This window comes from Palaemon carinicauda, chromosome 21, assembly GCF_036898095.1.
Source record: "Palaemon carinicauda isolate YSFRI2023 chromosome 21, ASM3689809v2, whole genome shotgun sequence".
In the NCBI taxonomy this organism is placed as follows: domain Eukaryota; kingdom Metazoa; phylum Arthropoda; class Malacostraca; order Decapoda; family Palaemonidae; genus Palaemon; species Palaemon carinicauda.
Genome location: NC_090745.1, coordinates 6,542,739 through 6,564,000, shown reverse-complemented (window position 1 = coordinate 6,564,000; position 21,262 = coordinate 6,542,739). Strand labels below are relative to the sequence as shown.

Here is a 21,262-nt window from a genome sequence, read left to right as displayed (position 1 = left end):
TTTGCTCTTTTATTGCAAAATGTAATTTTTTGTATATTCAGTGGCATCCATCTTTAAACATGGCAGCGATCATGAGTTTTTAGGAGGCAAACTGGTTATATCAAAATGACAATTCCCAAGAAGTGTGTGCAAATTTTGGTGCTTGTATCCAGAAATGAAAGCTATTGCAGTTATCTGCTCCACTATCAGTGTCTGATGATCCTGTTAAGGTGCTACGGAAATATTGCCTGGGTGTGCTCTTGTACTCACTTTCACTTGTTGCAGCTTCAAGAGAACAAGAAGTAGAAGACACATTTGAAGAAGTCTAGGACGACCGATCGTTAGCCATACACGTGATTACTACCGTTTCTCTAACCATGGGAGAGAGTGTGGCACCAGGAACTTTTATTAACAGAATATAAAGAGTTGTCCCAAAGTGGGATGAAACATTAGCGCACATGTCCCTATGTAGGTATCTGGGTACTCTGTATGGGTGTTCGCACACCTTTTACCGAGACCGATTTTATTTCTGGTAGAAGTAAAAGCTGAGAGTTTTTCCATAGCAAGAAGAAACTTCGGAGCTCACAACTCTATTGATTTGACCATGGTCAATGCTGGTTGGGATGGAAGTGTCGACCATTTTTTCGCACTACAGGGTACCTTGATTTTCAATCTCTATTGGTTTAGAGAGAATACATGTATTAGGGTGTGCCAACTATACTCAATTTATTTTAATGAGGCGCACTTGCACCGACTCGTAGGGGTGCCCTTTTAGCTTGGAAAAGTTTCTGATCGCTGATAGGTTAGAATTATCTTGTCCAACCAATCAGCGATCAGGAAAATTTTCCAAGCTAAAAGGGCACACCCCTGCGAGTCGGTGCAAACATGCCTCACTATAAAAAATTAACTGCAGATCTTTGTAGATGCTTCTCCTGCTTGTATCTCCTTAGCTTTTAGCTGAACCTTCGAGTGTGATGCCCTCTGAGGAAGATGATCTCTGATGCACAAGATACCGATTCCTCAGCATGGTTTCATGAGAGGAGAAGTGCTATATGGAATCCAATCCTCCAAACAGGAAAGAGTTTCAGTGTGAGGTACAGGAACTTAATGTACATGCCTGCTCCCAGCGCTAGGTCTGCATAACCAAGCAAAAGTGCTGCTGGTTAGGACGTAGACACACTTAAGTCAACTTCCTGCCTCGGGATGTTCCCAAGAAGCTTGATACCATTTACTACTGGTATTACCATCACTATGCACACAATCAACAAAAGCAGCCATGAAAAACTCTGCCAGAGATGAAGGAGAATCTTCAGATTATTCCTTTTACTCAGCTGAGCAACAGGAACCTCCATGACTGCTCTTTCCCTACATGCACTTGGGAACGCATCTAATCAGGAAGACGATCCCAGTACCTTTTTGACCCCTACACGAGGCGAGAGGTTACATATTGGGAATGCTTCCTTCCCCAAGAAAATGTTTTGGTGTACAGTACTGTACAGGTGTTCACTTGTTTGCTACCTCTGCTTGCTCTAATAAGAGTCTGAGCACTTGGACCCTTTTGTATGATTATTGGGTCTGAACTCCTCCACTTCCTCCTTCATAGTTTTAGAGAAAATAACCCAGCAGGAGGACTGGGATGAGACAGATCAGGTAGTAGCTCAAGTATGATGACGGCAAACTGTCTCCCCCTAGCTACAGAATCACCAAACGCACAATCATTTCGCTCATGATCACTACAATCTCAATAATCACACGGACAAACTCCATGAATATGATCACCATGTGTACGATTATCTGCCCTGTTCTTGGTATTGGGGGAATACTTGACCAGTATATTCTCACAGCAGGAACAATGTCGCCACGCATTGCTCATATGCTTGTACCTAGTGTAGTGCTTGCAAACACTACTATCTCTGGCGAAAAATAGTCATTGAGTACATCAGGATGCCAGATAACTCATAATCAATCAATCAAACATTGAGTACATGCCAAGAACATAACCCAGTACAGTATGTTCTCTCCCTGTCAATGAGGCGAGGTGAGATATGTACTGGGTAATAAATTTATTTTCAGCACCACACTTTTTCGAACTTCACTATCAGACGCTTCATGCATGTTTTTTTTAGTGACTATCAGATCACAACCTTTGGCATCTGCTTTATTTCAGCTTTTCCAGTGCACTTTACTGGTAGAAAGGGAAGCTATGATCATTGTCGTTACTTGCATAGGCTCTAAGATTTCCACTTCATGAGCACTGAGGCTTTCTTGTACTCTTTTGCTTATTGTTTTGTCTTCGTAGGAACATCTTAATTGGTCTCTCCTGGCAAGACAAGTACCCTCACACTTGTTCTCTACAGTTGTCACTTCCCATAGGTTTGGCATCAGTTTGCAATTGGGGAATCGCTTAATCGCAGTTTACTCTGGTTCTTAGGCGATTGTTACTTTAGTCACCATGGATCTTGGACAAGTATTAACTTTACTTTCCCAGTGCTACTAGCCCAATCCTGCAGCCCCAAAGAAAAGAAAGTAGAGGTCACTGGAGCACAGAATAACTAATTGGACCAAGTCTCACAAGAGTTCAGCCTATTTCTATGCATGGTATTGTGGAAGGAGCAGCACCACTGTACCAAACCCAACCCATGGAAGAGATTTCTTGGTAAGGGTTTTCAAAGGCTGCACATTTGCCACCATTACTAATCACTGCAGTGATGGAGGATGCCCTTCAACTTCCTTGGGACATTTGGGGTACTTGCACCTTTCCACCCTTCTGCTTGATACTGTTAGTGACGACCCCAAATATCAGGATGATCTTTGTTACTTCGAAGTGACTACACACTACAAGTTGTTTACAGATTTGCTGATGCAGCTTGTCAAGGTACCAAGGTACCCCAATGGCCCAATCTTCTCTGCCAGCCTTATGTGGAGAGGTATAACAGCTAAGTGTTATACCTATCACTTCACACTTTGCAACTATCCAGCTTCTCCTCCAAGAGAGAAGCTTCTATGAAGCATCTCACTGGAGATGCTTGGATTTCTGTAAAGATCCCCAGCAAATATCTACCAGGAAAAGTGGGAAATTTCTTACGATTGGTGTCATAGACTTAATACTTCTCCATTCAGAGCCTCTCTGCAATTGATGGATGATTTCCTATTTTTTCTATGCCAATAGAAGCACCTGTGTCTCAACTGAGGCTGCTCTTCATCACTGGAATGTTTCAGAAATGGAAAACCAAGAATATAATGGCTTTCAGAGATTCTACGGTCAAACAGTCTAGGACGCAGGCTCACAAAGTCAAGGGTATTAGCTCTACCCTAGTCCTCAAGAATACTGTAATCTGTTCATGGTGCACGTGCTGAAGGCAGGGATTTAGAGACACCAGACAACCTTCACTGCTCACCACTTTTATGAGTAAAACCACAAGTCCCTTGAGAGTTTTACCCTTGGACCTGTGGTAGCTACTTGGCAGATTGTGCAGTAAGCCCCACTCCAGCACAGGACAAAAAGAATCTTGTCTAAAACAGCAGTCATGCCATAAGTCTAGGAATGAAATGTGAAAAATGTCTGGCCATTCTTCCTGCTTCCCCTCCCTTGGGGTACAGTAGTCGTGCCATCGTGTTACTGGACTTGATGTTAAATGCAGTAAGCTATGCAATAAGGTAACTTCTTCATCATTTTGGTATCTCCCCCATCCTCCTGTATAGGGGGAGCATTGGTAGAATATATGCACACCCATTTCTCCTTGGTTAAAGGTCAAAATGAAGTTTGCTCTACCTGTTGGGTGAGCTGAATCTACCTCCAGCACAACAGACAACTTTAGTTTTTCTTGAGAGGTTAACGACCGTCCCAGCTTCGTTGAAATAAAGTTCCGATTTGTATAGTCAGGAAAAATACAAATTGGTTTAAAAAATTTATGATATTATGTAGCAAGTACTTTCGATATAATATCCTGGTTCTTGAATGCTTACTCAAAAAAGCATATTGTGGGTGCTCTTTTAACTAATCGATAATATAAATGATTTTTTTACAGTAATGACAAAACATGTTATGGAAATCTGAAATTTTAATTTCATCTCTTAGAACCTTAAAATAAGTTAAGGAAAATACCTTTGGTTTAGGCAAGCCATTGGGGTATTTTTAAACTATTATTTCAGATTTATGGCTCGTCTTGAGTATTTCACCGTCTATCTGCTATAATTTGTAACATAACCACTCGTGTATCTTTTTCTTAATTTAACTAATAGTGGGCATAAAATAAAAGTTATCATTAACATCTCAAGACAGATCACAAACATCATCTATGTATTTTCCACTGAAATTTACTTTCATTTTGAGCCTGTTTAACCTTTCTTTCATTATTAGGATTGTCCATATCCCTAATTTAAGCTGTGGGGCAGGGGGCGATTACCTTCTATAAATCTATCTTCATAATTTTATTTTCTCTTCAATTGTTTCCTATATCTTTTCTGTAACTTTCAATTTTTCCAAGGTCCTCTTCCTTGTTTCTTATTTTTCCTATTTTCATTCTATATTTACTAAATATTTCTTCAATGAAGCTGCTCACGTGTATTTCAAAAGGGTTTTGCAATATATCTTGAATTACCTCCCCCGATTAATCTCTTATCAAAGTTTGATATTATGGAACTGTATTTTCATCTTGGTCTATTCTACATGACACTGGCAATATACAGTACCTGTTTCTGCTATGATGCCTCAGCATGGATTACTTGATGGTTGTTTATACATCTTTTTTTATTATTGTATTGCATAAAGTTTCCAGGTAATTGTTTATCAATGATATCAACGTTAGCAGATATTGTTGGAACAATCACCGTTTCAGTTTTTGTCTGACTACCATTTTTCCTTATCCCAATATACATTTCTTTGACCATGTACGTGCTCCTTTGAGCTTCCATATTTATACTCTTTTTTTCCTTGTTTCTTATCTCTTATTCACCATTCTCTAAGTTACTTATCCAATTATTGGTATTTTGTTTCAATAAGTGATGAATATTGTACAAAGTTGAATTTTCTCCAACGGCATGCTAGTAATAATATTACAGTGAAATTCATATCACATGGTGCCAAACTTATTAGAAAAATTAAATAACTTTTAATTGTAATACTAGTATTTCAATTAAATAACTTCAGTGGTAATACTAGTGTTTCCTGCTGTCAACATTTCTAAAAATAGTCAAAAGAATTTACTTTTTTTTTTTTTTTATGTTTCATGCACTAATCAGTTGCACGTTTTAACCCTTGATATTGTTTCATGCATTTCCAGATCTTTTCTCCAATATTTATTATGAATACTAAATTTGTTAGTTTTGGAGGTAAACGATTTAGCTCTGTTACGTTTGGAGGGAAATTTAGATGGGTATGATATTAACAAAAGTTAAGCCCTAGTTTTTACTCGATTCAGGCAAAGGTTACTGGTTAACATAGTATTACCTAGTACTGTATATATAACGTGAACTGGACTTGTTTGCCTAACGAGGTAAAGATGTCTGCTGGTCATGTGAAATGGGTAACAAAATGTTTATGTAAGAGAAAAATATAGCAGAGTAAATTTACATTGTTCCGTAACCGAAACACAAACCACGCTATTTACAAAGGGTATTACTTTTAGCGCAGCTGAAATGACGAGCCAATAGTTTTTAACGAGGGTTAATTACCCCCGCGCTAGTTAGCGGGGGTTGGGGAAGGGTAGCTTGCTACCCCTCCCCCCTCCACACACCGGTGACTTGCTTCACTTCACTTTTGGCTCGGCGGTGATCAGACGTGTCTGTTCATCGCCTTCATGACAGCCTTTAATTTTCTGCTTTTTCTTTTCAGCTTGTGTGATTGGTTGGAAGTTGACCTTCAGTTATTTTCTTTTATTTACTATGCGTACATGCCCTGGAGTTGCCGGCCGTCCTTGTGGGACTTTCATGTCGGACGTGATTACGGATCCTCACACCCTCTGCCCTCAATGTCGGGGCCGACGGTGCGACCAGGATAACATGTGCCGTGAGTGCAGGGAGTGGTCTGCCTCCCAGTGGGAGAGGTTTGGCCGTCGGCGTAAGAAGAAGTCCAAGAGAGACCGTTCTCCTCCGGGGTTAGCCTTGAAGGAGGAAGGTTCTCGGGACTCTTCTTCCGCCGCCCAAACCTCCTCCGAAGCTCCCCCTTGTCCGCCTCCTAAGGAGAGTCGTCCAAGTGGGAGCGCAGACCCTTGTTCTGTTTCCCTGCCTTCGGTGGGGGGAGAGGGCGTCGCCTCCCATAGCGAGGCGGTTCCCCCTCCTCCTCCGGGGGAGGTTATTGATAATAATGCCTTATCCAGTGATGATCTTTTACAGATTTGGTCGTCCCTGGGGCTTAAGGGCTTGCCCTCCAGGGTCGCTCTTATTGACCTTGTCTCGTTGGGGGCTGCTGTTAAACAGTCGCCGGTGGTAGCAGAGGTAGACTCTCTGTCTATTGTCGACGTCGTGGTGACAGAGGCCTCCGACGTGGCTGGGCCTTCCGACGCAGGTGCTGTTGCTGGTGATGGTGCTCAAGGCTCTCCTCCTCCTTCCGTGCATCCTTCGAAGGGGGAAGTGAGTCCTTCGGTCTCGACGGCTGCCCAGCTTCCTTCTGAGGGAAGTGTTTTGACGGAAACTCCCCTTCGGAGGACCGATGGTCCCGACGATCTCCCCCGAGGCCGCCTCCGCCGTATGGCTCACCGCCCTCTACGCCACAAGGGCCTCCCTTCCCCTTACAGGGGGACTAAGAGGCGCCTTTTTGGGTCTTCGTCCTCCGGGGGGGACTCTCCTCGTCAGCCTCAACCGACTGCTCCGCCCTCCTTGAACCTCTCTGCAGACCGCTCACCATCTCCTGCCGGATCTTCGCCTTCTGGAGAACTCGTCACCCGACGGGCAACGGTCCCTTCGGGGCTAAGGGATTCTTCCCTTACGCGAGCAGGGCTAGCACACAAGCGCTCTCCTGCTCGCCAGTGATCTCCTGCCCGCCAGCAATCTCCTGCCCGCCAGCAATCTCCTGCTTGTCGACGATCTCCTGCTCGTCAAGACACTCCTGCTCGCCGACGCTCACCTGCTCGTCGGCTCTCTCCTGATGTTCGCCCCCCTCGCCAGCGCTCTCCTGCTCGTCAGCTCTCTTCCGAGCGCCAGCGCTCTTTTGAAGACCATCGCCCTGCGGTCTCTGACCACCCTTTAGTTCCTGCTGAACTCCCTGCTCACCATCCACCTGGTCCTGTGGCTACGCAACATCGTGCTGCGCGTGTGTCAGAAACACATGTTCGCCAACGCGCCAGAGATCTTCCCGTTCCTGCTCGTGAACGCGCCGCACCACCTGTCCTCTCACAGGACACGCGTCGACCTTCTGCTCGCCAGCGATCACCAGCGATCCCCTACACATGCTGCTCCTCATCGCACAACCCTGAACGATCGCCCTCCTGCGGATGCTGATCACCATCGCACCCTTTCACGCGATCATTCACCTGCGCATGTTGCTCGCCATCGCACAACCCTGCACGATCGCCCGCTTACGCATGCTGCTCCTCATCGCACAACCCTGAACGATCGCCCTCCTGTGGATGCTGATCACCATCGCACCCTTTCACGCGATCATTCACCTGCGCATGCTGCTCGCCATCGCACAACCCTGCACGATCGCCCGCTTACGCATGCTGCTCCTCATCGCACAACCCTGAACGATCGCCCTCCTGTGGATGCTGATCACCATCGCACCCTTTCACTCGATCATTCACCTGCGCATGCTGCTCGCCATCGCACAACCCTGCACGATCGCCCGCTTACGCATGCTGCTCCTCATCGCACAACCCTGAACGATAGCCCTCTTGCGGATGCTGATCACCATCGCACCCTATCACGCGATCATTCACCTACACATGCTGCTCGCCATCGCTTACCAGCACGCGGTCATTCACCTGCGCATGCTGCTCACCATCGCACATCAGTGTGTCGACATAGCCAGCGATCTTCTTCACCTACGCGGCAGCACGATCCCTCGCCGTCGCGCCATCGCTTGCGTTCGTCGCCTCGGACACGTGTTCATTTACCTGCCCACCCTCACGCCCACTCGCCTGCGCGACCGCTCGCCTGCGCGCCCGCGCGATCACACGCGCGACCGTTCGCCCTCGCGCGACCGTTCGCCCTCGCGCGACCGTTCGCCCTCGCGCGACCGTTCGCCCTCGCGCGACCGTTCGCCCTCGCGCGACCGTTCGCCCTCGCGCGACCGTTCGCCCTCGCGCGACCGTTCGCCCTCGCGCGACCATAGTTCGCGGCGAATTCCACAGCCGGTGGTAGCAGCAGGGACGCGTGCTCCTAGACGGCGCTCGGGATCACCTCCATCCAAGCACAGGTTGGTAGTGCAGGACGAAGACAGGTCAGTACAGCATTCTTCCCCACCTTCTTTTCAGGCAGGTACCGTCGTGTCCACTCCAAAGGATCGCCCGATCCCTTTCACCTTAGCGAGGATTTCGGACTCTGTGTCCTTGGAGCAGCAGACTTGGTTTGGTCCGCTGGCACGGGCGTTAGTGAGGGTTATGAAACCAGCACTCGCCGGCCAGGGTAACAAACCAGCGGCTGTGTCTCCTACGCTGAAGAGAAAGAGAGGAGTGGACTTCGTGGTGACTTCCCCCAGGGCGAAGTTGGTTCCCAAGAGGTCGGTCTCGAGGTTCCCCTCTCCTGCACGAGTACTCTCTCCTTCTCCCGTGGACGAGGCCTTTCCGTCCTCAGGTGAGTCCAGTGTGGCGGTAGTCTTCCCCTCGGCACCAGGGGGGGAGACTTCGCTTCAGGCAGGAGAATCGTCTCGTGAGGAAGGGGCCCCTCGAACCTCGTTGTTGGGATCCTGTATCCCTCCCAGGAGGGAACCCAAGGATTCCAAGACCATCCCTCAATCCTCTGCAAGGATTCGTCAGGAACCCACGACTACCCAGGGGAATGTCCACGTATCACCCCAGGAAGAGATTCCTGGGGCAGGAGACTTAGCTGCCAGCCCGCAGGGAGGAGAACAGCAAGAGTCCGAACATGCCTTCTGGCAGGTCCTAAGCCTGATAAGGCAACTTAACAGTCTTACGGATCCAGTCATCCCCCCCCCGTGAAGGCAAAGACACAATTCTGGATGAAGTGTTTGACGTTCGGAAGGCCCCTAAGACCAGTGCAACTCTACCCTGGTCTCGGGGGCTGAAGAGTGCCAGAGCTAGGGCCAATGCTCAGCTCGCACTTCTTGCCTCCTCCAGTCGTTCCACTGCCGGGAACAAACTCATCCCTCCTCCTCGCCTTCAGCAGAGGAGGTATTTCGAGATCCTGGGTGAGCACAACCTCGCTCTTCCTCTCCATCACTCTGTGGAGGAGCTGGCAAAGGGAGTTCCCTTGGAGAAACTCTCTGCCCGGCAGGTGTCGTTCTCGGCGGCAGAGATCCTTAACCACGAGAAGGTCGCTAAGTGTGCCATGCAGGCCACTTCGTGGCTGGACTTCTGGTTAGGATCTCTGGGCATCCTATTGCGATCGGAGGACTTGTCCAAGGAGACCAATAGGAAGGCCCTAGAAACCTTCTTGCTCTCGGGCACCCGCTCCATAGAGTTTTTGGCGCACCAGGTTACCACCCTGTGGGCCAACTCGGTGTTGAAGCGTCGCGATGCTGTGTCCGAGAGATTCCATCCGAAGGTCCCCGCCGTAGATGTGTGTAGGCTCCGAAATGCCTCCCTCCTGGGGGAGAGCCTGTTTGAGCCTCAAGATGGAGCGAACGGCTGAGGTGGAGGAAATCCAGCACGGACTCCCTCCTCCACAGGGCCCTTACAACTCGGCCCTATAAGCCTCCAGCCCCGCCACATCAGCAGCAACAGCCTCGTAAGGCTCCAAAACAGGCACCGGCAGCTAAGAAAGTGGTGTCTAAGCCCCAGCCCTTTCCAGCCAAGGTCAAGAGGGGCGGTAAGTCCTCCAGGGGAGGCAAGACTTCTAGGGGTGGCGGCCGCGGCCGCAAGCCCCAGGGGTGGCAGTCCCCCTGCGTGTCCACCTGTGGGGGGATGCCTTCAGCGTTGCGTCCGCAGGTGGCAACATCACGGGGCCGATGCTTGGACGGTCTCAGTGATCGGCCAAGGTTATCGCGTCCCGTTCACGTCATCTCAACCTCCCCTGACAGCGAATCCAGTGTCGTTGATCTCCTATGCCATGGGATCGGCAAAGGGGCTGGCCCTTCAGGCCGAAGTCGAGACCATGTTCGAGAAGGGTGCTCTCCAGGAGGTTCTGGACGGCTCTCCAGGCTTCTTCAGTCGACTCTTTCTTGTAAAGAAGGCTACTGGAGGCTGGAGACCCGTCATCGATCTCTCGGCTCTGAACAGGTTTGTCAAACAAACCTGGTTCAGCATGGAGACAGCAGACACGGTCAGACTTGCGGTGAGACCACAAGACTTCATGTGTACACTGGATCTAAAGGATGCGTACTTCCAGATCCCAATCCATCCGTCTTCCAGGAAGTACCTGAGATTCTGCCTAGACAACAAGATCTACCAGTTCAAGGTGCTGTGTTTCGGTCTCTCCACAGCTCCTCAGGTGTTCACCAGAGTGTTCACCCTGATTTCGACTTGGGCGCACAGGAACGGCATTCGTCTCCTTCGTTACCTAGACGATTGGCTGATCCTAGCAGACTCGGAGTTGACCCTTCTTCGGCACCGAGACAGGCTTCTAGATCTTTGCCAGGATCTTGGGATCGTGGTAAACCTCGAGAAGTCCTCTCTGCAGCCGTCCCAACGACTGGTTTATCTAGGCATGCTAATAGACACCAATCTCCACAAAGCCTTTCCATCAGACGACCGGATAGCAAGGCTGAGGAGGGTGGCGGAACCTTTCCTCAGGCGAAAAGAACTCCCCGCCCAATCGTGGTTGCGTCTCTTAGGCCACCTATCCTCCCTGGCCCGTCTGGTTCCAAACAGCCGCCTCAGGATGAGATCCCTTCAATGGCGGCTCAAGTCCCAGTGGAATCAAGGATCCGATTCCCCGGACATTCTGATCCCAATGGGGTCTCTGGAACAGACGGACTTGCGGTGGTGGCTGGCCGACGAGAACCTGCGAAAGGGAGCGAGTCTTCTCGTCCTTCCCCCGGAATTGACTCTGTTTTCGGACGCGTCAAAAGAAGGGTGGGGGGCACACGTTCTGAACCAGAGGGCCTTAGGCCTTTGGTCAGAATCAGAAAAGTGCCTACACATCAACCTGCTAGAATTGAAGGCCGTCTTTCTGGCCCTTCAACAGTTCCAACGGTTCCTGGCGGGTCACTCCGTGGTGGTGATGAGCGACAACACCACGGTAATGGCTTATATCAACAAGCAGGGAAGCACTTTTTCGCAACAGCTATCCCATCTTGCAGTAGAGACTCTGAGGTGGACCGAAACCCACTCGATAACACTATCAGCTCGCTTCATTCCTGGCAAGAGGAATGTGCTCGCCGACAGTCTGAGCAGGGCTTCGCAGATAGTGAGTACCGAGTGGTCTTTGGATCCACAGATAGCCAACAAAGTCCTGACTTTGTGGGGTTCCCCGACGGTGGACTTGTTCGCGACAGCCTTGAACTTCAAGCTGCCCCTGTACTGCTCACCAGTCTCGGACCCCAAGGCACTCTGGCAAGATGCTCTCCAGCAACGGTGGGACAACATCGACGTGTACGCCTTCCCACCATTCTGTCTGATGAAAAGGGTGCTCAACAGGACCAGACTATCGGTCAACTGTTCCATGACTCTAGTAGCTCCGCTATGGCATCACGCGGAATGGTTTCCGGACCTTCTGCAACTCCTGACGGAACTCCCAAGAGAGCTTCCTCCACGACACGAGCTTCTCAGACAACCCCACTCCGGTGTCCCTCACAGGGCCGTAGCCTCGCTTCGGCTTCACACCTGGAGACTATCCAGCGTCTCCTCGCGGAGAGAGGCTTTTCGCAACAGGTTGCGGAGAGAATGTCTCAGCACCTGCGAAAGTCCTCTGAGGGAGTCTACCAAGCGAAGTGGAGAGTCTTTTGTGGTTGGTGTCGTGGAAGGGGTATCTCTCCCCTCGATGCCACTATTCCAGCAATAGCGGACTTCCTTGTGTATCTGCGAGAAGAAATGCGCCTTTCTGTCTCGGCAGTGAAAGGCTATCGCTCAGCCTTAAGCTTGCCCTTCAGATTGAAGGGCGTGGATATTTCTTCATCGCTAGAACTCTCTTTACTCATACGTAGCTATGAGCTTACCTGCCCCCAGTCGGAAGTGAGACCCCCTCCTTGGAACGTGGTTCGAGTCCTCAGGTCTCTCAAGAGACCTCCCTTTGAGCCATTACGCCAGGCCTCCGATCGCCACCTGTCTTGGAAGACGGCTTTCCTACTCGCCTTGGCCTCAGCCAAGCGAGTTAGTGAACTTCATGGTCTCTCGTACGACATCGCCCATTCAAGGGGATGGGGGGAGGTAACGTTCAGGTTCGTCCCTGAGTTTGTGGCCAAGACTCAGAATCCTGGAGTGCCGGATCCTCGGTTCGACTCTTTCAGGATCGCGAGTCTCCGTTCTGTAACAAACGACCCAGACCAGCTGCTACTATGCCCAGTGAGGTGTCTTGAGGTACTACTTGAAGAGAACGGCTGCAGTCCGTCCTCATGTGCGAGCTTTGTTTGTGAGCACAGGCAGGACAAAGAGGAGGGTCACCAGGAATACCATCTCTGCTTGGATTCGAAGGGTTATCCACCATGCCCTGAATCCTGACCCTCCTCCGTCACGTCGCCCTCGGGCCCACGATGTCAGGGGTATTGCTACATCCCTGGCCTTCAAGAGAAACTTCTCTGTGACGCAGGTACTTCAAGCTGGGGTCTAGAAGCGTCAAACAACCTTCACAGCCCACTACCTGCAAGACGTGACCCACAGGAGCCTCGATACGTTCTCTATCGGCCTGTGGTGGCTGCACAACAGCTGGTCTAACCTCTGGCTCCTTTTTGGACAAGTAGCAGTAGGTTGAGGGCGTTGTTACCCGGTCTTAGTCTGTGTGAATGAAAGAGCATGTCTGACCCTTACTTCTTTCTTCATTCTCCCCTCTCTTGGGGATGCAGCATCCTGGTCCTCGCATATCTGACCTCGACCTCTGCAGGTAACCCATGCTTCTTTGTGCTCCTAGTATTAAGCTTAATACTGTTGCGTCTCCCATACCCTGACGAGGTGGTATGGGGAACGTCCTATCCTAGAATTCCTATCTGAAGGTCTCAAGGTCAACTTCATAGGACGAGTCACACTCTCCTCCTCACACTACTTATGTAGGCCACTCGTTCCTAGCGATGCTAGGAACCTGTGAGGTACAGGGGCTCCCTCTCTCTAGTGCTGCTCACTGAGGGATCGAGCCCCCGGGCAAGCCAAAGTCAGTAAGGCTGGGGACTTTCCACCCTTCCTAAGGGGTAAGTCACTCTTTGTAAATAGCGTGGTTTGTATTTCGGTTACGGAACAAATGACAAATTCGAAGATAATTTGTATTTTTCCTAACCATACAAACCTTAGCTATTTACACACATGTGCCCGCCATCCCTGACCCCCAAGTCAAGTCCTACCTCTAAGTGAAGTGAAGCAAGTCACCGGTGTGTGGAGGGGGAGGGGTAGCAAGCTACCCTTCCCCACCCCCCGCTAACTAGCGCGGGGGTAATTAACCTTCGTTAAAAACTATTGGCTCGTCATTTCAGCTGCGCTAAAAGTAATACCCTTTGTAAATAGCTAAGGTTTGTATGGTTAGGAAAAATACAAATTATCTTCGAATTTGTCATATTAGATATATCAATTTCTGTATGAATGATACCAGTTTCTTTGGACTGCTCTTCCATAAGGTGAAGAAAAATACGTAGAGAAGAATGAATGTTAGAAAAGGTCAGACTGATACATGCAATTGAAATACTTTTGGGATATTTTAAATTAGATTGATAAGTGGCATTGACATTACAGCTGAACATTAATTTAGTTAATCAAGGATAATTAAATTTTCTCCATGTTCTATAGGTGATGGGCACGTCCAGTCACAAGGATTCGATCCTCACCTCACGGTGTGCCCTGGTTTTGATAGTTTGCTACAGTTATGACTATAGCAGTTTTGACTGTTCACCTTCTCTACAAAAGTGTTAAAGAAGCATAATTAAAACATCTATACTTTTAGAATACCCTGATTGATGAGTTGGGAAGGGTGTTAACTACATATACTGATTTACTTGATAGAATTTTGAAATACTGACACAAACTTTTTAATTGCAGCAGCTTATTTTTGTGACTAGAAACAAACTACTTGCTCATTGTATGATAAGATTAACAATAGTCAAGATAAAACTGTAAAGGATAACTACGTACCTGAAGCCAGCAAAAGTTATGTTTGTATTAGGAAACTGATATAGAAAAGCTGCGGATGGATTAAGAGTTTACGAGAATGTAAGAAGAGATTAAAATTGGAATTTGGCAAAAAAGGTAAGATGATGTCCCTTTATCAATTAACTTGAGAATTTTGAGACAGATTTTTAACAACAGAAAGTTGTAGGTAAATTAATTTTTTAGGGTTAAAGAAATATATTGGTAGATAACTGAATTTTTTAGTGCAAAGTTTATTGTGCAGTAAAGATAGAAGATATTTAATCAAAATTTAATTGTCATAGATATATGTAATTAACATTCATGACAATGATACAAAGTCTAGAAGAAAATCCGATCAAAGATCGAACAATCAGGGCCACTTACAATATAAAGTAGTGATGGTAAAACAACACTCATTGTTTTCATGTTTAGTGGTCAGACCCCAATTTTTATTCTTGTAACTAATTATCTAGAAATGGTGCATTTAGAATATTGCAGATGTATAACATTGGGGTTGGCTTTGAATGTCCCAAAGAAAGATTCTGTGCCACTAACAAACTTCAAGTCATGAGTGTAGTAAACGTTACAATAACAGGCAAAAGAAAGGGACAGAAATTGTAATTTCTTAGTTGAAATAAAGAAAATAATTTAAAAATTATTGATAAAGCTTCAGTCATTAAGTGTCTTTGGAAAATATCCCCCAAGGAATAATGCTAGTCAATGTATATTATATGAAAGCATCTCTCTCAAAGTCTCAAAAGATTATTGCATGTCAAGTTGAATTGCAATGGCCAAAGTTTGTGGCATTTTTAACCCTCAGGAAAAGTCTAATTGCACTTTCAGTAATTAAATATGTTTTAACTTTAGACAACAGGATGTAATTACATTTAATTTCAAAATTGGAGTGAAATGATTATCAAGAATTTTTTAGCAATTAGTGCAATGGAAGTTGAGACTTTCTATTATTTCCAGGCCTGATGTGTGAGAAACTTCGAGAAGATTAATCTATTGACAGAGAATTAACTTCTGTGAAAACAATGATTAGAGATGCAAACTGATTCCTCTTGTCATCGTACTCTAAAGATTATTGTAATAAAGGTAAGCTGTAATTCTTTCTGTAAATGAATTTGCAAACACTTCCTGACTTGAGTAAGAAAAACAACTTTCTCATACGTAATATACGCATCCTTTCAACAGCTGAGATTTTTTTTTTAGTTTGCTAACAAAAGGTTATTTACTAATTGTTGTAATGATTGAAAAGGCAGGATTTTGTATGAAAATATCCTCAAGTTTTAACGTGGTGATTTTGTTTATATAAAATTGTAAATTTTCTATAGAATATTAAATTCATATAAAATGTGGATTTCACCAGAGATATAAAAGCCATGGACAATATAAAATTGCCTATAATAAGTTACTTTCTTCTTCCCTTTTTCTTGTGAAAAATCATTCAGTAGTGCCATTTGTTTTTTACATTCCTGGCTATTCATGAAACTAATGTAATTTAATCAATAATGCAAGTTTCCTTCTCTCACCAGCATTATAAAACTATGGAATTTTGATTTTGTTGCTCGGTAAAATTTAATTCAGGTATATGTAGTTAATTATGCATTTATAAACTTAGATATATTTATTTTAATTAACCTTGATTTTTTTGTCCAATAGTAACTTAGAATACATTGTTATCATTTCAATACATTTTGTATTTTATTGTATGTAAACTATTTTCCCTGATGGTGTTGCCAGGACCTGTTACCCTTGAAACTTGCATTGCGACAGTTCTGCTGCTTCTGTGTGTGCTTACCTGTGATCTTGACCACAGAGCTTTGTCGACCTGTTGCACGTTTACTACTGCCCACTTGGTTTTGTTCTGATTTCCACTTGCACTTGCTTCAAGACCTCCATCTCTTGAAGCAATAAGTCCTTCATTTCATAGTAATGATGTAGCTTGATGGAAGTTTAAGAATATTCTTCCTGTTGGCAGCAAACAAGTGTTACATCTCGCTGCAATAACGTACTTCCATCCTGCCAACTTGCATAATTATTCATATCTTCAAGTGTTGCAACCTGATAAATTGGATACCATAAGCTGCTGTCGTCCAAACTTTCACCGTTGTTCATCTGCACTTGTTCTACTGGAATTACAGAAAGAGGGTTAATGACCTACCTACTACCATCTTTAATAGGGCTACTTCCAATTGCTATGTTTTTTGGCCCTGATGCATCTTTAACCATCTTCGCAAAAGTATTCCTCAAGATGCTTCATACAATTGGAATGATCCAGACCACTTCAGATATTCTGCATACATCTACAATGACTGATTGGATCTACTGTCATTTTTTAAAGGTTACTTCTAACTGGCTTCCCAAATATACTGCATTACACTGGAATGATCTAAAGTATCTGTGATGACCTTAGTCCTGCTTACCACATCCAAATGCATCCTGCTAGATCACCGACCGCTTTGTACACCGTATAACTTTTCTCAATGGTAGAGTATGACATAGTCTGAGGTGCTGCATACCACTAGCAAGCTGGATGTATTTTCTGCAAGAGTATTGCATGTCTAAATGATCTGCTGTTGGCTAATTCATGATTTCTCTACACAAATAATGTTATCATCTCCAATACTGGTCACTTCAGATTTTCTGCATTCTATATACTAAATTGGTGCTGGTAGTCTCATCTTTTTAAAGTCTTGCTGGCTGTAGGATATGCCCAGCGTTTTACGTTTTTAGTTAAGTTGGCGCTACACGTTTTCTTTGTTGATGATAAGGATGAGGGGATAAGCGAGCGTCGGGATTGTCTGATGTTTGTTTTGTAATTTTAAATTATACACACATGTGCACTATTTTGAATTGAATATTTCTATTGAATGGAACACTGTATACATTTTTTGTTTACTTTTTTTGTATGAAAAAGAAGTATTGAGTTGGTACTGAAAAATATTGTATTGTTATTGTTGGCATCTGGCCAAAACGCCACAATATATGCCCGCCTTGGCAAATGGCGCCTTTGTTAGTTCAGCGTGGGCAGGCTCTGGAAAGTACATGGAATTTGTCCATGCTGTGGTTCTGCAGTATTTGTGATGTGCTGAGCTGCCCAGTGTACTCGTCATAGTAATAAGTGACCTGTGTTGCTGTTAGCTAGGAGGCTGAATGCATCTGGTGGTACAGCAACTTTTTACCAGTGGTTATCTGTGAATTTAGTATTAGAATCGGCGTCTGGAAAATGTAAGTTTATTTTTTATGTTGAGTAAATCTTACCTGTGGAATTACTAAATTGTATTTTACATCATTTACATTATTTTGTATTTAGATAATATTTGCAGTATACATATTGTTTTACATGAATATTTACATTATTTTTTTTGTATATTTATTGCTGCTTTTGTTTGCAGTGTCAAACCTTGCCTCTTTGATGGAATACATGAACAAACCAGAGGCGTGATTGACTTCATCCTTAATAAACCGCCGATACTCAAAACGTAGCTGCACTGGTGGTGTAGTGTTCTACAGTTTGACAAATACTCCAGCCTGGGTCAAGTAACGCCAGCGTGGGGCAAGTGGACTTCGTCAGCCTTGTGTCTGCAATGATCATCTGTTGTGGCCTCTTATCATCTGTCGCCATGTCGTCTGTTTCAAGAGCTTCAGCAAAGACTAGCCAGTCAGTGCTGCGTGTGTGCTTTCTTGAGGCACAAGCAAAGCTTAAGCAAGCTGAGGAAAATAGCTAGAAGAAGAGGAATTGGCTTTGGAAATGCAAGCCAAAGCACCTGCAGCTGAAGCTGAAATGCAAGCCAAAGCACTTGCAGTTGAAATGCAAGCCAAAGCAATTGCAGCTAAACGCAAGAGCCAAGAAGAGATTAACGGCCTGAAGCCAGACTGTGATAAACTACAGGTAGAGTATGAAACACTGTCTAAAGTTGGAACTTCATATGCTGGTTCCGCTGCTAGTAATGCTTCACAACGGGAGAAGAGGGACTCATCAGCTCAGTTGGATGCCAAAAGGATTGAGCTGTGGAGAAGTGATGTAAACTCTCACTATGAGAGTGGGAGAATCAGCAGGGTTCATGAAGCTGCAGATGTGAATCCTACGAACATCCACAGTGTGACGTATGACCTGAAGGGTCTTGAACATCATTCAACTCCATTGGTCCCAGATATGACGCCTTTTGTGCCAAGATGTTGTTTCCTTAACTCAATATGTGTCACAAGCAGATCTGCAAACTTCTGAAATAGTAAAGGCTCTTGATTGTACACTAGCTAGTCAGCAAGAACTAACCCGACAAATGCAGGTGCCACAGATGAAGCTGGAGCGTTTCAGTGGAGAGAGAACCAAATTCTCCATGTTTAAAGAATTCTTTCACCTGGATTGTGGAGTGTAATACTGACGACCCTGCACGAAGGATAACTCATCTATACAACTGTTTAGATGGTACTCCCAAGAAAATGATTGAGAACTGTTTCCATCTACCCACTGACATTGGGTATGATTGTGCTTGGGAGATATTGTCGTAAATACAATAACGACACTGACCTGTCAAGAAGCTATTTGATTGGAAGGAGATTAATGCAGGTGATATTGATGGCCTGGATAATTATGCTGCATATTTGAAGACAGTTAAGGCAGCACTTGGTAATAACTACCATAGAATAGAGCTTCAAGAAACGATGAAGAAGATTGTTGAAAAGCTCCCATACCAACTGAGAGTGAGATGGGTAGTGAAATGCGAGGAACATAAGTTCAAGCTTCCAGGTCTAATAGAGTACATTGAAAAGCAGGCGTGTATTGCCAAGCATCTCTCCTATTATGAGTGCGACCGTCGTACTCCGAAGCCTACGGAGAAGCCATCCAAGCCTGTCAGGCCTAAGACCTTTTACCTGTACACCACACAGCTTCACCAGCTAGAGGGAAATGGTGTCCCTTCTGCACTAAGGAGAACCATGAACCTATAGTGTGCTTCAAATTTGAGAGGTTGAAGCTTCCAGATTGCTGGGAGGTGATAAAAAAGGCAAGATACTGCTTCAGGTATCTTAATGGTGAACATTCATATGCAAAATGTGAAGATGCTTCCATCTGTGGAAAAGTGTGGATCTTACAAGCACCATACCATGCTGCATAGTCCACCTAAGACTGCAAGCAAGGTGCGACCCATGTGGAAGGCAAAATTGCTATCGGGGGCAGTGAGAAGGCAGTTGGTGCTACAGAAGATGGCGCAACTGCTACAGCTGACAAGAGTTCTGTAGCCCCCAATGTGCAACCTATGCACTCAATGGGTGCAAGCTAATTACCCAAGGGAAGAATAATGCTCAAAATCTTACCTGTTCTCGAGAATGGCATCCGTGCAACCTATGGGTACATCGACAGTGGAGCTGTCCCAACATTGGCAGCAAGAAGCCTGATAGACCGAATGGGTCTCAAAGGCAGACCATGCAACCAGATCATGGCAACTGAAGAAGGGGCTTTCACTTGTAAGGAAGTTCTGTCCCTACACATTGGTAATATTACTATTGATGAAGGAGAACATGTGACCGGCGTGTTCATGGCTGACAAGATCAATGTGTCTATGAACCATGCCACGAGTCAAGAATGGCTGACCAAGTGGCCACATCTGAGTGACCTCGAAGTAGAAAGTCTACCTGAAGATCATCGTCAAGTAGAGCTAATCGTTGGGCTAGACACGACATTGAACAGAGTGATTTTAGACCAGCGACATGGGCTGAAGGATGAGGCATCTGCCTACCTGACCAAGCTTGGGTGGGTTGTTTTCGGTGCAACAGGACCTAGATCGACTTCAGGTCGTGCCCCTCAGTTCCATGTGTGCACTGCGGATGATACAACAGAACTTCTGCAACGCAACTTCAAGCAAGACTTGTGGGAGACACGATAGAAGATTCTTTTGAAGACCTGTCTTTGTTGCACGAATCTGTTGTCCAGACAGATGGCAAGTATGTTGCTTGCTTACCCTTTAGTGACACTGAGCCTCTACCTAATAACCGTGTCATGGCAGAACGTAGTGCTCACTCCTTAAAGAAGAAATTTGAGGCAAATGAAACACGTCCAAGACTGTATACGTCGAACAAGTAGAGAAGTATCTTTTGAAAGGGTATGAAGAGTTTGTCCCAGTCGACAAGCTGAATCGGAGTGATGGCCGTGTAAACCACATGGCGCACCATGGAGTCAAACACCCTACCAAGGACAAGCTTAGGGTTGTCTTCGACCTTAAGGCCAAGTATGCTGGGACCTTGCTCAATGACCACCTCATGCAGGGACCAGATCTCACAAGTAGTCTTGCTGGAGTGCTGCTGCGCTTCAGGGAAGGACAACATGCCGTTACTGCGGACATACAAGAAATGTTCCATTAAGGCAAGGTGCCAGAAGACGACAGGGACTCTTACGCTCTCTGTGGTGGCCAGGTGGGAGACACCAATCAAGCTGTTCAAGAGTTCAGGATGACTTCACGTGTTTGGAGCGCGATCGTCTCCAAGTGTAGTCAACTTCTGCCTCAGACAGGCAGCACTGGACTATGGTGATAAGTATGGTGAAGAAGCTTGCCATGCAACTTCTACGTTGACAACTTGTTTAAGTCAATGGACAGCGAGGAAAACTGTATCCAATTGACAAAAGATCTCATTGGACTCTGTGCTGATGGAAAATTCCGGCTGAACCAGTGGACATCTAGCAACAAGTGCATTCTCGCTGCCGTGCCTGAATGGGATAGAGATAAATCAGTGGCTATATTGGACCTCAGTAAGGACGAGCTGCCTACGGATCGCGCTTTTGGTATCCACTGGGACATAGCAGTGATGAGTTCACCTTCAAGATCAACCTGAAGGAGAAGCCTAGGACGTGCAGAGGAGTTTTCTCTGTAGTGGCTTCCTTGTATGATCCACTTGGTTTTGTTGCACCTTTCACCCTGAAAGGGAAGATGTCACTACAAGACCTTTGTCATCACAACTTA

At 45.9% G+C, this 21,262-nt stretch overlaps 1 protein-coding gene across 7 annotated transcripts in view; it reads left to right on the top strand.

Annotated features, from left to right (window-relative positions):
• LOC137615176 (uncharacterized) overlaps positions 1-18,667 on the top strand; it is an 851,893-nt gene extending 833,226 nt beyond the window's left edge. For all 7 annotated transcript variants that reach the window (XM_068344821.1, XM_068344826.1, XM_068344822.1 and 4 more), the window contains 3 exons: positions 14,211-14,417; positions 15,273-15,398; positions 17,702-18,667. In XM_068344821.1, the coding sequence (XP_068200922.1) occupies positions 18,058-18,534 (477 nt within the window). In that variant the 5' untranslated portion in view covers positions 14,211-14,417; positions 15,273-15,398; positions 17,702-18,057 and the 3' untranslated portion in view covers positions 18,535-18,667. The remainder of the gene's footprint in view (positions 1-14,210; positions 14,418-15,272; positions 15,399-17,701) is intronic.
• The last annotated feature ends 2,595 nt before the right edge of the window (positions 18,668-21,262 follow it).